Source organism: Vulpes lagopus, chromosome 23, assembly GCF_018345385.1.
Source record: "Vulpes lagopus strain Blue_001 chromosome 23, ASM1834538v1, whole genome shotgun sequence".
In the NCBI taxonomy this organism is placed as follows: Eukaryota; Metazoa; Chordata; class Mammalia; order Carnivora; family Canidae; genus Vulpes; species Vulpes lagopus.
This window is the reverse complement of record NC_054846.1, coordinates 24,944,957-24,961,352: the sequence shown is the minus strand read 5'-3', so window position 1 is coordinate 24,961,352 and position 16,396 is coordinate 24,944,957. Positions and strand designations below refer to the sequence as shown.

At 35.1% G+C, this 16,396-nt stretch overlaps 1 protein-coding gene across 3 annotated transcripts in view; it reads left to right on the top strand.

Moving 5' to 3' along the window:
• Positions 1-15,703, top strand: part of ACTR6 (actin related protein 6) — a 30,639-nt gene extending 14,936 nt beyond the window's left edge. For 2 of the 3 annotated variants that reach the window (XM_041738294.1, XM_041738293.1), the window contains 5 exons: positions 3,841-3,939; positions 4,034-4,112; positions 9,961-10,132; positions 11,554-11,692; positions 14,308-15,703. In XM_041738294.1, coding sequence (XP_041594228.1) covers positions 3,841-3,939; positions 4,034-4,112; positions 9,961-10,132; positions 11,554-11,692; positions 14,308-14,437 — 619 coding nt within the window. In that variant the 3' untranslated portion in view covers positions 14,438-15,703. The remainder of the gene's footprint in view (positions 1-3,840; positions 3,940-4,033; positions 4,113-9,960; positions 10,133-11,553; positions 11,693-14,307) is intronic. The other variant, XM_041738295.1, reaches the window with a different exon arrangement.
• Positions 15,704-16,396: the final 693 nt, after the last annotated feature.

Sequence of the window (16,396 nt, the reverse complement as noted above, 5' to 3'; positions counted from 1 at the left end):
GATATATTGAGTTAACAAATAAGAATTCCTCTATAGGGCAGCCTGAGTGGCTCGGCAGTTTAGTGCCCTTTCAGCCCAGGGCGTGATCCTGGAGACCAGGGATCGAGTCCCATGTCGGGCTCTCTGCATGGAGCCTGCTTCCCCCTCTGCCTGTGTCTCTGCCTCTCTCTCTGTCTCTCATGAATAAATAAATAAAATCTTAAAAAAAAAAAAAAAAAAAGAATTTCTCTATCATGACACTGCTATTAGAAAAACACAAATTAAAATACCACAATTTTTATGATCCAACTTAATAGAATTTTTTTCAAAAGATGATATTGCAAAAAAAAAAGAATGTTGCAGATTGTGATGCTGGCTGCTGATCAGAGCATACCTTGAAATAACTTTTCTGGTAAACAGTTTGGCAATACACCAAGGTAGTAGAAGTATTTCAAATTCTGTGTCCTAGAGTATGAATAAATAATGAGATAATCCAAGATACAGATAAAAGTACCTATATTGCATTGATTTTGAGTTATACTTTTCTCAGATCTCTAGTTGGAATGGATCTTCCAATTGTTGGTACCTTAGAATTGTCATAGTTTAATATCCTCTTTTCTTTGGTGCAATAGTAAATCTTAAAGAAGGTAAAATATGGTGTATATGGAGATAACAAAAAGCAAAAAGAAGCAATAATAATGTTTTTTACTTATAAGGGCTATGCTAAACACTTTACATGTATAATTAGAATCATTTACTTCTTACAGATGTATTAAGTTGGTGATCTTATTATTATAACCCTTTTAGAGTTAAAGAGATTGAGTCCCAAAGAGGTAAAATAACTTGGTTGCTGAAATGTGATTCAGCCAAAGTCTCTGGGGCACCTGGCTCACTCAGTTGGTAGAGCATGTGACTCTTGGTCTCAGGCTCATGAGTTCAAGCCTCATTTGGGGCATAGACCCTACCTAAAAAAACCCAAAAAGCAACAAATCCATAATCACAAACACATAAGTATCTTTCCCCTTGATATAAATTTCCAACACCAGGAACATTAATAAATATATTTTAATAGATTAGATTCCTCTAATAAATATTATGGGACAGTAAATAACCATATTTTTGAAGAATGATAGCATATGAAAATGTGAGATAACATTTAGTCTAAAACAAAAAGTATATGTAGTATATATGGGTAAAGATAAATATTCAAAGGAAATAAACATTTTTGTTTATCTTTTTCTTGTATGTTTTTTATTGAAGTATAGTTGACACACAATGTTACATTAGTTTTAGGTGTACAATACAGTAATTTGACAACTCTATACTTTATGCTGTGCATATTATAAACATAGCTACTCTCTGTCACCACACAATGCTATTATAGTACCTTGACTATATTCCTTATGCTGTACCTTTCATCCCTGGGACTTACTCATTCCATAACTGGAGGACTATACCTTCCACTCCCCTTCACCTGTTTTGCTCATCTCCCTACCCTCTCTCCTCTAGCAACTGCCAGTTCTCTATACATATGGGTCTGTTTTTGCTCTGTTTTGTTGTTTAGATTCCATATATAAGTGAAATCCTTATCGTATTTGTCTTTCTCTGACTTACTGCATTTTGCATAAAACCTTCTAGGTTCATCCATGTTGTCACAAATGGCAAGATCTCATTTCTTTTTTAGGCTGCTTAATATTCCATTGTGTTTGTGTGTATGTGTTTGTGTGTGTGTGTGTACCTGTACATACTATACTACTTTTCTTTATTCATTTACCTATCATTGGACACTTGAGTTGCTCCCATATTTTTGCATTATAAATATGTTATAATAAACAACAGTGCATATATTTTTTATATGTTTTTGGTTTTTTGGGGGGTAAATACCTAGTAGTGGAATTACTGGATTGTATGGTATTTCTATTTTTAATTTTTTTGAGGAATCTCCATACTATTTTCCACAGTGGTTATACACCAGTTTGTGTGAGTTTTTCTTTTTATACATTATTGCCAACATTGTTATTTCTTCTCTTTTTGATACTAGCCATTATGATAGATGTGAGGTGATATCTCCTTGTTTTGATTTGCGTCTCCCCGATGATAGTGATGTTGAGCTGGCCATCTGTATGTTGTCTTTGGTAAAATTTCTATTCAGGTCCTCTGCTTATTTTAATCAGATTATTTGGGGGTTTTTTGGTGTTGGGTTGTAAAATGTCTTTTTGTATTTTGGATATTAACCCCTTATCAGATATATCACTTCAGATAAATCCTTTGTAAATATCTTCTCCCATTCAATAGGTTATCTTTTCATTTTGTTAATTGTTTCCTTCACTGTGTGAAAGACTTTTATTTTGGTGTGCTCCCAGTAGTTTATTTTCACTTTCATTCCTTTGCGTGAAGAGACATACGTAGAAAAATGTCGCTAAAGCCAGTGTCCAAAACTGCCTATGTTTTTTGTAAGGAGTTTTATGATTTCAGGTCTCACATCTAGGTCCAATCCATTTTGAGTTTATTTTGTGTGTGTGGTGTAATAAAGTGGTTTAGTTTCACTGTTTGGCATGTATCTGACCAATTTTCCTAGCACCATTTATTGAAGAGGTATCTTTTCCCTATTATATATATTCTTGCCTCCATTGCTGTAGATTAATTGACCATAGAAGCATGGGTTCATTTCTGGGTTCTATGCTATTTCATGGAGCTATGTGTCTGTTTTTCTGCCAGTACTATACTGTTTTTGATGACTATAGCTTCATAGTCTATCTTGAAATCTGGGATTATGATACCTCCAACTTTGTTCTTTTTCAAGATTGCTTTGGCTATTCAGAGTCTTTTGTTATTCGTATTAATTTTAGGATTATTTGGCCCAGTTCTCTGAAAAATATTGTTGGTATTTTGGTAGGGATTACACTGAATCTGTAGATTGCTTTGGACATTTTAATAACACGAATTGTTCTCAGCCATGAGCATGGAATATCTTTCCATTTGTGTTTTCTTCAGTTTTGTTTCTTTTCTTTATTTTTTTTTAAGGTTTTATTTATTTATTCATGAGAGACAGAGAGAGAGGCGCAGAGACACAGGCAGAGGGAGAAGCAGGCCCCATGCAGAGAGCCCGATGTGGGACTAGATCCTGGATCTCCAGGATCACACCCTGGGCTGAAGACGGCGCCAAACCGCTGAGCCACCGGGGCTGCCCATTCAGTTTTGTTTCTTAAAGTATCTTTGTTTTCTTCATTAAGCCTGTGTTTCTTAGGTTCACTCATCAAATATTTATTAAGCATCTACCGTGGTACCAGGTACTGTGTGCTGACTCACTACTGTAATTAGAAAAGAGGGAGATCCCTGGGTGGCTCAGCGGTTTAGCGCCTGCCTTCGGCCCAGGGCTTGGTCCTGGAGTCCTGGGATCGAGTCCACCGTCAGGCTCCCTGCATGGAGCCTGCTTCTCCTTCTGTCTCCATCTCTGCTTCTCTCTCTCTGTGTCTCTCATGAGTAAATAAACAAAAATCTTTAAAAATAATAATAATAATAATTAGAAAAGAAAGTGCAGAGTTAAGTCATTTTAGCAAGATTCTATTCAGAATGGTTGGAGGGAAGTTGCTAACTGGATAAACATTACCTAACTTAAAGCCTTCGTTTTCAGTTTCTTTCTGCAAGCTGGACTAATAGTTGACCTCAGAGAGATAATGTGGAGATTAAATAAAATGGAAGTGTGATTATTCTATGAAGTTGAAAATATTTTACACATTCAAAAATTTAATGTTTAAAAAAATTATCCAAAGATTTAATTCCAGAAAAAATATTTTAAGCAGTTGTAAATTATACTTAACGTTTTCGATTTCAAATTTTACAGTATTTATTTCTGTTTAGGCAGCTTCATGTTATGGATGAAACACATGTAATTAATCAAGTGAAAGAAGATGTATGCTATGTGTCTCAGGATTTTTATAGAGATATGGATATTGCAAAGTATGTATAACCATAATCTAAGAATTAGAAAGTTGATTGGTGGGTGATGTTATGCATAGTTAATTATCTCACAAGTCTCTATTTTGTTTTCCAGGTTGAAAGGGGAAGAAAATACTGTAATGATAGACTATGTTTTGCCTGACTTCAGTACAATTAAAAAGGGCTTTTGTAAGGTAATGTAAAGAATCCTCAATGGCATTGCTTGAAGAGATCATCTCAGTCAGATTTGAAAAACATCTAGCTGGGTTTGGTAGAGTCTTACAGAGTTGATAGCCTTCTGCTGGCCTTTTCTCTGACACAAGTGTATAAATGATTAATAAATATCTTATTAAAGTTATTTAGAGAAAGAAGCATCAGCTGTGATAGAACATGGGAAAAATCTGGTGTTAGATAGTATCATTATTTATATTCCAGTTAACTCCTTTTCTATTTTCTAAGGAATTAGTTTAAATCCAGTTGGAAGTTGGTTATTTGCCAGTTGTGAAAATTATTAACAGAATTTTTACTTGTTTGGTCTGATATGATCAGATGTAGTTGAAAAGGGCAAAATCCAGCACACTTTCAAAGTATTGAGAAGCAGTTTATCTTAGATGTCAAAATAATTTCTCCTTTTATTTTTGATCAGCTCAGATAAACTTAATTCTGTTTGAGTAAATGTGAAGTTTGCCCTTTTAGCTGGCTTAATGGAGGACTATTGGGAAATTAAAAATCTTTGGTCAAAAATGTAAGCGTGTTTCCATAAGGAAATGTTAATGATATCATTCATTGCAGTATAAAAAGTGAAAAATTGAGAAGCGCCCAAATATCTACTAATGGAGGAAAATAAATAAATTTTGATATATATTATATTATAAAAGAAGCAATTGTGAAAGTGAAATAGAGCTACACAGAAACATGTTTGGCTAAAACATCTAAGACATTATGATGTCTTTTTAAAAAATATTTATTCATGAAAGACACAGAGAGAGGCAGAGATAACAGACAAAGGGAGAAGCAGGCTTCTCATGGGGAGCCCAATGTGGGACTCGATCCCGGGACCGGATTACGCGCTGAGCTGAAGCCAGATGCTCAGCTGCTGAGCCACACAGGCATCCCAACATTATGATGTCTTTAAGGAAGATTTAGTAAGATCTGTACAGTTTCAGGATGTGTGGAATAACTTATGTTACTTAGAAATACATAAGCAAGAAGTAAAAGGATGAAACTGTATGTGAGTGATAACACCAAATTAAAAAGGGGAGTTGTTAAATTTATAAGTTTTATCAAACAAGTTGATAGATACTTGGGTTTTGTACTTTTATAATTTTTTAAAAGATTTTATTTAATTATTTGACAGAGAGAGAGAGAGCGCACAAGCAGGGGGAGTGGCAGGCAAAGGGAGAGGGAGAAGCAGAACTTGCTGATCCTGGATCCTGGAATCATGACCTGAACCAAAGGCAGACGCTTAACCAACTGAGCCATCCAGGCACCAATTATATTTCTTTATATGCCTGAAATTTAAAAAAATTTTGGACATACTATTGAGGTAAAAATACAAATCAGAATTCTAAGGAGGCCTTGTAAAATTGAAATCACTTTGTGATATTCTTAGAGACAGGTACTTGTGGGAGGACCTAGGCTGGCTTTGAAAAGTGGGAGTTGGGACAGATGAAGAGATCAGGTTGCCTGTAATAAACTGAAAGCCCAAGTCCTCCTTAGGATATCGAAAGTACATTTTTTCTTTACAGGACAGTGAAAACTGCAAATACATAGATAATACCATCTTCATATATTATTGCTCATTAAAACACTCCAGTTATATAAAACACCTTATGGATAATTGATAGCATTTTATAGAGTTAATGGTGGTAAAGTAATACGTATTTCACAGGGATGGGCCCTGAGTAAAGTCTCAGTAATTCCCAATTTCTCTAAACCTGAACGATCATTGGTATCACCCAGGGCACTTGAAAAATAATCGGTATCTATATTCTCAGTTCATGTCCCTTCACCTTACATAGTGAGCCAGTAGAGAAGTGATCATTCCTCCAAGTAAACTTTGTTTTACTCATATCTTTGGAGAAAAAAGGCAGAAGCCACATAGCTCTTTTATTGGCCTTTGGCTTTGAGCTCAGTATCTGGTTATAGGTTAAGCTTCATTAACTTAGTGTAGACTCTTTGTTATCGGTAGACTGGATAGTCAGTTGGCCTGGACTTTTGCCAGATGATGGAATGTTACATTGAGTTTTTATTTTAAAAATAATAGTTTAATCTTTACTTTGCCGATTAATGTTAAGATTTATCATTGATAAGTATAGTTAATCCTTGAACAATGTAGGGGTTAGGGGTACCAACTGGCGTCCCCCTGCCCCATGCAATTGAAAATCTGCATATAGCTTAACACCCCTATCCCCACAAAAAACTTAACTACTACTAGCCTACTGATGACTGGAAGCTTTACTAATAACAGAAAGTTTATTAACACATATTTTGTATGTTACATGCATTATATACGATATATATTCGTATAATAAAGTAAGCTAGGGAAAAAATGTTGTTTAGAAAGTCATAAGAGAGTGCCTGGGTGGCTCAGTCAGTTAGCATCTGCCTTCAGCTCAGGTTGTGATCCCAGGTCCTGGGATTAAGTCCCATGGAATCTGTTTGTCCCTCTCCTTCCACCCTTCCTCCTTGCTCTTGCTCTCTTTTTCTCAAATAAATAAATAAAATCTTTTTTTAAAAAGTCATAAGAAAAAGAAAATATATCTACAGTACTGTGTTGTAAAGAAAATCTGCATATAAAAAAAAAAAAAAGAAAATCTGCATATAAGTGGACCCATGTAGTTCAAACCCATGTTCAAGGGGCTACCTGTACATGTTAAATCATGTGTATATTGAAAAAAAAAGACCAAAAAAACAAACAAAAAATTGTGTATATTTTAATGATTTTAAGATTTAGAAACAATTTCATTTAGTATATGTTAGAATTTATCCTAAAATATGTTGTTTTGAATTAGTACTTGATTAACTTCATTGTTGCCTGATATACAACTTTGATGAAAGCTGATATATGTTTATGAAATTAGAAAAACAATAACTACATAAAATGAAAAAAATTATAATTATTTGAGAACCCTTATACTTAGGATATTGTTAAAACTTGAACTTTGATAGTTTATTCAAGAATATTTTTAAATAATTGTGAAAAGATACAACCTTCATTTTCTAGTACTTATGATAGTGACAATAACAATAATAAGCCTATAATATTGTTACCGATTACAACTGATACGAATTCCAGTATTATCTCTTATTGGAAAGGAAATGCATACTAAAGTGTAGTGTACTTGATTGGACTTAAATTGAGAAAATCTGGCTCATAATTAATGACATTAACAGTTTCTGCAGAGCCATTGTAAAATGTAAACTGAGTATTTCATTTACAGTATTAGAACAAAATTTATGAGGCTGTATAGTAATCATGGCCTACCCCACGTTGACTAAAGTAGCAACTCCCAATAGACCTTATATATTTCTTCTTTTGTCTATGTCTAAAAAAATCTTTTTGGAGTTTTACCCTTAAAACAGAAACTACTTGTAGTTCCACATTGCATATTGATGAATAATGGCTTTAGAGCCAACATCCAACAAGGATACCTAGTTCTGGCTCTCTCCCCTAGTTTAGATATTTGATTCTGGGACAGTCACTTGATTCTCTTTTATAAAATCTGGGGAAAGGACTACATAATCTTATGTTTTGTCAACTGAATTTCTCCAAAGTCTGAATCTGTTCCAACTTAGAGTATTGACAAAATGAGTTATAGCCTTTAAACTCAGGCTAATATCACTTTTAAGTGAATTTATAAATTTATAGAAAATATTTTCCTTACTGCCTAAGAAGGAATAATACTTGAGGATAATACTTTTTGCTACTTTAACAGAAGTTTATTGAGTTGAAAAGTGATTTGAGTTTTCCTTGTTCTTCCTAAAGTATAATGAAAATTATATAATTTTTTAATTTTTTTAAAAAATTTATTTATGATAGTCACAGAGAGAGAGAGAGGGAGAGAGGGAGGGGCATAGAGAGAAACAGGCTCCATGCACCGGGAGCCCGACACGGGATTCGATCCCGGGTCTCCAGGATCGCGCCCTGGGCCAAAGGCAGGCGCTAAACCGCTGCGCCCCCCAGGGATCCCGAAAGTTATAGAATTTGTGAGTGTTCTTATTTAAGAGTAATGTTTCAAACTTGGAATTCCCAAATTCCAAATGATAGAATTCAGAATTATATCCAGGTTAAGAGAGACAATGTAGTGGAAGAAATATATATTAGAAGTTCTTTTGGTTATTAGATGAATGATCTTGAGCAAGTCATGTAATCTTGCCAAAACCGATTACATCATAAGAGGAAAATATGCCTACCTTACAGGGTTATGTGAGAGTTCAGAAGGATAATGTATATAAAATGCCTAATACAATAAATGGCACATTGTTAACTAGGATGCTATTATTTAGGAATTTATTGAATACTCATTATGTGCTAGGTAGTGGACATATGGTGAACAATATAGACTATGAAGGATAATATAGAGCAATAGTGGAGAATAATGGAGGGAACTTTTTTTTTTAAGAGTTAATTTATTTATTAGATACAGAGAGAGAGAGAGAGAGAGAGAGAGAGGCAGAGACATAGGCAGAGGGAGAAGCAGGCTCCACACAGGGAGCCTGATGTGGGACTCGATCCCGGGTCTCCAGGATCATGCCCTGGGCTGAAGGCAGCGCTAAACTGCTGAGCCACCACAGCTGCCCTATGGAGGGAACTTTTATTTGATGTCAGAAAAAGCCTCTTTGAGGAAGCAGAAATCTGAACAGAGAATAGATGACTGACTATATTAAGGGATGTATAATATTCTTTCATATTATTCTTTTGTAATTAATATTTTCATATATTTTAAGTATTTTATACTTACAATTTTTTTTAATTTTTTATTTATTTATGATAGTCATACAGAGAGAAAGAGAGAGAGGCAGAGACATAGGCAGAGGGAGAAGCAGGCTCCATGCACCGGGAGCCTGATGTGGGATTCGATCCCGGGTCTCCAGGATCGCGCCCTGGGCCAAAGGCAGGCGCCAAACCGCTGCGCCACCCAGGGATCCCTATTTTATACTTGTATAAAAGATTGGGTAATACCTTGTCTCAGGAGGAAAATTGCATATATAAATGGAAATGAATGTTTATAACCAAATCTGGAAGAACTGATGGTTCTCAGTAAAATTGAAAGGGTGATTATTTTAATGATGTAGAATATTGTAGATTTTTTTTTCTGGCCCCTTCAGGGATACAGCTCAGCAGAAAATAAGTAACAAAATTTCATTGATAAAGTCCATGGATTTCAAAATAGATTTTTGAAGATTGAATAAATGAATTTAAATATTTAGTTTTTTTGTACAAGAGAAAGGGGAAGTCCTGATAGAATATAGCCACAGGGTCCAGTAAACATCTAGAATAAGAAAATAGGGACATTTGGTTGACTCAGTCCATAGTGTGCAACTTTTGATCCTGGGTCGTGAGCTCAAGCCTCATGTTGGGCATAGAGCTTACTTAAAAATAAACACACATATGCATGCATACATAGGAGAGTGAAAGTAAGTAGTAGTGATGGTAGCATTAAGACATAATAAATGTTTTTTAGAGTATGTTTTTTGTTCCCTAGGAACTGAAATCAGTCTGTTATTATAGGCAGGTTAAGAAGTTTCCTCTCATCTATTCTCCTCTCTCTTTAAAAATGTGTGGAATAAGGCCAGATCGTCTTTTTGGGAACAGCTGCATTAGAGTGAGCAATTATTTATTCGTATGGTTTAGGCAACAGAAAAGGCCACATTTTTCTAACTTTTGAAAATCCTGAAAAAAAAAAAAAAAAGAAAATTCTGAATGAAACTCCCAAGAATATGGTTAATATATTAATAATAACATATTGCTAAATGTTATTCGTATGGACTAGATAATGTAGCTTAAACTTTTTTATTTTTATTTTTATTTTTTTTAAGCCAAGGGAAGAGATGGTGTTAAGTGGAAAATATAAATCTGGAGAACAAATTCTTCGTCTGGCCAATGAGAGATTTGCTGTTCCAGAAATACTCTTTAATCCTTCTGATATAGGCATTCAAGAAATGGGTATTCCAGAAGCTATTGTTTATTCAATTCAGAACTTACCTGAAGGTACATGAATAAAGTATTGCATGGTAATAATATTTCTAAAAACATCATAAGCTCTATAAACTATAGAGAAATCATCTGAGTTTTCTAAGTAATTTTGGGCAAGTGGCAAGCCTGTTTTATTTGCAGAAATTTCCAGATCTCATAGTGCACTTGAATAATTCTTTATTGGTCCTAGATTAGAAATTTGATATGGGAAAGTTATTATAGTCTATTTAAACTTGAGGAAATTAATCTCTTCATGACTATTAGATTGCTGTATCTGTTTTAGAAAGGTTTTAACTCAAATTTCCACAAAATAGAAATTTATAATTTAACAAAGTGATGGTTTGTAGCTATTGATGGGACTGGTTTATCCTCTCAGTTTTATTTGGACTAATGTACAGGATGTAAATAAGGCTGAAGTATGGTGCTTCTTAGTGATGTGTGTGTTCTCCTGAAACAGGATTCACCTAAGTAATTTTCTAGAGTGTTAGTACTTTTATATCTTGAAAGTGTCTTCCTACTTCATAAGGAACAGTCTAGGCATTGGAGAAAATCTACCACCACTTAAAATGTCCTTTCCTCCCTTTAAAAAAAAAAAAGAGAGAAAGAGAAAATCACATAATGTAGTTATTTCACAACTATTTTTGTATTAATGTCTCATTAATTTCCTAGTTTATATAAAGTTGCAGGTAGTGTTTTACAGCATTTTAAACTACACTGCTTTAATATCATGAGACTCAGTGTCAAAGTAAGGGAACTTTGTGCCTGTTTTGTGAAAGGAAGCATTATGTGGGGTGGCCATTATGTATTAATTCCTCATAGATTTCCCCATGGCTTTTAATACCAACTAACCATATGGCACCCATCATGTAACCGTAAGTGTAGAATATAAGATCCTTTATGCTTATGGATAATGAGTATTTTTCACTATCAAATGTAAATGTTGCACAATGAATATATCTGTCGAAGTGAGACAACATGGAAGTTTGGGCTTCCACGTTAAAATGCCTTAAAGGCCTTCTTTTTTAGCTTTACCTTAGTTCACAATCTCAGCCTACAGAAATACCTCCTCCATTTTAGGAAAAAAAAATACCTCCTCCATAATTATCAAACATCTGCTGCTAGAAAGTTACTCATTTACATATTAGCTTACATGTATATGTAAGTAGTCAGCAGTTTACCTCCCTCTTCACCTTAGCCTTTCTTTTAAAGATCTATGAGGTCATGTTTCACTGTTTAGTAGGCCAATTTGTGTAAACTTAACTTCATTATAGAATCTTACAAGTTATAAATAATTTTTATGGTTATTGAACAATTAACATGTTTTCCCAACCAATAACTATAACTGATTGCCCTTGTCTAAGCCCTCATCTCTGTCTTTCTGGAAAGATAAGTAAACAGGTTTTCTGATGCCTTTTCTTCTTTTTTTCCTCTTAAAGAAATGCAGCCGCATTTTTTTAAGAACATTGTTTTGACAGGAGGAAATTCCCTTTTCCCGGGATTTAGAGACAGGGTTTACTCAGAAGTTCGATGTCTCACTCCAACAGATTACGATGTTTCAGTTGTGCTGCCTGAAAAGTAAGTGTTGGCTTACTTTTAGAAATAAAACATGGAAGTCGTTTTGCAGATAAAACGGTCAGAAAAAAAAAAAAAAACTGTCAGTAGGTAGACTTGAGTTTAAAGCCTGGTTCTGGCAGGTTTATTTCACCTTTGGAATCCTCATTTTCCCTTTCTCAATAATTAAAATGATAAGCCTTTCAATGGGCTATGACAGCTTGATGCTGAGATGATGAGTGTAGTTCCTGGGGAAGAAGCGTAGCAAGGCCACATCCTGTTCAGCATTTTTACTTTGTAAATAAAAAAACAAGGGCTCATAACTTGGCACAGGCCTTACAGTAAGTGACCAGGCTAAAACCTAGTTCTCTTCATGTGCAGTCAGGAGCAAATACATGTCTCTTACCAAATATATGTTTATTTTTATTTATTTTTATTTTTTCAAATATATGTTTAAATAGCACCCCTTGCCACTGTCCCAGTCTCAAGTGGCAGAGTTGCAAATAAGACCCCCTATATCTGGCTTTTTTTGAGAGAGAATGAGAGAGAGAGAGAGCGTGTGTATGCATTGGGGAGGGGGCAAAGGGAGGAGAGAGAGGATCTTAAGCAGGCTCCATACCTAGCACTGAGCCCAACACGGAGCTCAATCCCACAACCCTGAGAACATGATCTGAGTCCAAATCAAGAGTTGGACACCTAACCAATTAAGCCACCCAGGTGCCCCCCCATATACCTGACTCTTAGTTTTTAGTTTCCTTTTAAAGGTAAAGTAGAATTTTTCTAAATCAATAGCAGTAAATAGAAGGCCCTCGTCTGCTGCTCACTTAATTTATAGGTATCAGATTAAAGAATAAACAATTGTTGGGCATTGGAATGATTTTTATCAGTATTAATGTTTATGTACTTTATAGAATATGAAGCATACTGGATTTTTTTTTTTTTTTAAGATTTATCCACTTATTCATTCAGAGAGAGCGAAGAGAGAGGCAGAGACACAGGCAGAGGGAGAAGCAGGCTCCATGCAGGAAGCCCGATGTGGGACTCGATCCTGGGTCTCCAGGATCACACCCCGGGCTGCAGGCAGTGCTAAACTGCTGTGCCACCGGGGCTGCCCGAAGCATACTGGATTTTTATCCTATGTGTTTATTTTATTTTTATTTTTTCCACCATGTTTCTTTATCCCCCACACATTTTTTTTTAAGATTTTATTTATTTATTCATGAGAGAGACAGAGAGAAGTAGAGGCAGAGACACAGGCAGAGGGAGAAGCAGGCTCCACTCAAGGAGCCTAATACAGGACTTGATCCCAGGACTCTGGGATCACGCCCTGAGCCAAAGGCATATGCTCAATCACTGAGCCACCCAGGCATCCCATCCCACACATTTTTTTTTTTTTTTTGCTTTGTTTCCCCTACACGTTTTTTATTTTTCATTTTATTTTATTTTTAAAGATTTTATTTTTTCAAGAAAGAAACAGATAGCAAGAGCAAGAGGAGAGGGAGAAGCAGGCTCCCTGCTGAGCAGGGACTTGATGCAGAACTAGTCCCAAGACCCTTAGATCATAACCTGAGCCAAAGGCAGATGCTTAACCAACTGAGCCACCCAGGCGCCCCTTCTGCATTTTATTTATTTATTTATTTTTTTAAAGATTTTATTTATTCATGAGAGAGACAGAGAGAGAGGCAGAGACACAGGCAGTGGAAGAAGTAGGCTCCATGCAGGGAGCCTAATGCAGGACTTGATCTCAGGACCCCAGGATCACCCCCTGAACTGAAGGCAGACGCTCAACTGCTGAGGCATCCCTCCTTCATTTTAAATGCAAATCATGTATACATTACAGGGCAGGAGATCATCAGAAATAGTTTTTATTCTTTTATTCAGCAAATCTTTATTATACATCTGTTTTATATATGTATATATGTTATATAGATATGTAAATAAATATGTTTAAAGGTTAGGAAATACAATGAATATAATAAGAAAAACATTAACTTTTCATCATTTTTCAGATTTTAAACTGATTTGGGAGAGAGGAACAGTAGAAATAGAATTGAGACATAAAGTATAATCTTGGTTGAAGATAAAACCAAACTAAATGTTTTATGTGTGCCAAAATTTTACTTACTGTGTCCTACCATGTAAACGTTTCATTTTTTAGAGATAGCAGTGTGGCAGCTAAAGCACAGACTAAAAATAGTTTGGGGTTAAATCCTAGTCCCACACTTAACCTCTCTGAACCTCATTTTCCAAATCTGTAAAATGAGAGAATAGTTATTTCATCGGTTGCTCTGCAAAATAGATGACCTATCTTTGCCACATACAGAATTTATATCCCGTTATGACAGTATTTTTCATTTTATGCATTTTTGATCTTTTGTATTCTTGTTTATTATTAGAAGAGGAGGGTCTGTAAATTCAGGGCATAGGGGAAACAAAGAATGCTTAGTTAAACTGGTGGCTGAGGTTCTTTTCTTTCTTAGTTTACCTTATTCCTATGAAGCTTATGCTTATTTTCACAAGTGATTCTCTGTTAAATTAAGTTGGGTAGAGATTGCTATGTTTTAGCTACTAATGAATGTTTTCTGGCATTTCAGTTCTGTGCAGTCATCTGGGTTCACTTATTTTAACTTTATTTTCAGCCCTATTACTTATGCCTGGGAAGGTGGAAAATTGATATCAGAGAATGACGATTTTGAAGATATGGTAGTAACAAGAGAAGATTACGAAGAAAATGGACATAGTGTCTGTGAAGAGAAATTTGATATTTAAGAAACATTCTGAATTAAAAGTTTTGACTGTTTGTGATTGAAAGGTTTAATTTCAATGTTCTTTTTAAAGTAGATTAAGAACCTGTATTACCTTTCATCCTAAGATAAGATCTTGAACTTATAGAAAATACTTTGATCCTCAGCTAATTTTCAAAGGTTTCTTAGCTATGTTATTCCAGTAAACTGTTTCTCAGCTCATATTTTCATGTAGGAGTTAGACTACCATAACAGTGCTCACACTGTTTCTGAGAATAGAAACATTAGAAGATGGAAGAGTGAATGCATTTTAAATTTAATTCTTTATATCTGAGAGTACAAATGTAACTGTCTCGCTGGTCAGTTTTCCTTGGAGTGCTTTTTTGTGTTACGATGAGTACAAAGGATTGGCTAAAAGTGTTTTCTGGCTGATACAGTTTCTCTTTTAGAACTAAGTATTTCGTCTAAAAATTGTCATTTTTATTTGTACATACTAAAGTTGGGAAGACTAATCTTATTTGTGTTTAACATTTATTTTTTATTTAGAATAAGTTGGAAAGAGTGGAAACTAAAGCCAGTTTATTAAAGTGCTTTTTGATTAGTACTGTGTTGGCAGAAATAGATTATTTCCTTCGCAAAAATACACCATTTTTTAGGATGAAAAGAAATTTGAAGTTAACTCAGGGTTGGTCAAAAACTCTTGAAACAAATGTTAGTTTGGTTTTAAAAACTCGTACATAAGGGGATGCCTGGGTGGCTCAGTGGTTGGGCACCTGCCTTCGGCTCAGGTCGTGATCCCAGAATCCGGGATGGAGTCCCATGTTGGGCTCCCTATGAGGATCCTGCTTCTCCTTCCCCCTCTGCCTATGTCTTTGCCTCTCTCTCTCAGTCTGTGTCTCTCATGAATAAATAAATAAATCTTAAAAAAAAAAAACTTTTATATAGGGGTACAAAACCCTCCAGTTTAAGGAAATAGCTGGCAATGACATTAATGAATGGAGCAGGTAGGCTTCTTTGCTTGCAAACAGCAGAAACTCATTTGGGCTATCCTAAGCAAAATGAAATTTATCAGCAGGACAAAGTTTTGTATAATCTGAAAGGAAAAACAAAAACCAAAACCCAAAACTGGACCAACAGTCTTAAAATCCACTAAACGTGGAATGAGAACTTAGGCACTTTAGAGTTCATAATTTTTTTTTATTACAAATTGCATGCATTGAAATAACATGTTCCAGTGTTGTCCATGCATTGTATACCCCTTAAGACAATAAAGTATTAGGATTTACACCAATGAGTAATTATGATAGAACAGTCCTCTCAAACACTCTTCTGTCTTGGTTTTGAAATTTTTAATTCAGTGGTGTTTGGCTTGGCATAGCAAACAGATCACGTTCACCTACTTCATGTCCCAAATCCCTTTAAATATTTCCAGTGGAGAAGGGAGGAAAGTAAATGAGATCAGGGATGAATACACAGGGAACGCTTAAGTACTATATTGTGGTGATATATTATTTCTCAAGTTGGATGGTGGGCACAGGGGTGTTCATTGTAGTAGAATCTATACTGTGTGCATGAAATAGTTCACACTATTTTGATAGAGTAAATCCTTAAGTGACTTGGAAACACAAAGGGTGCTATCGGTGAACAAAAGTGGAGGAATTTCTCAAAGATGAAAAATAAGTGAGATTAGATTGTTAGAGAATCAAGAACAAGAAAACCTGTGTTCCAGGTCAAGGCAGGAGAAAACTACCAAAGACATAACAATTCCAGGGATATTTTAATCTTAGGACAAATACAGAGAATAGGAAATCACGGAGCAGCCATTAAATGAATTAGAAACAGCCAAACCCTACTCACTTTCTTGAAATTGAGGCTCAGCAGAAAGAGTTGAAGTGTAAGGGTTCCCTAACCATCTAAAATAGATTTACATCCACTAAAGGCATAGAGATAAAAAAATCTTGAAGGAAACAGCTGATTGTGGCAC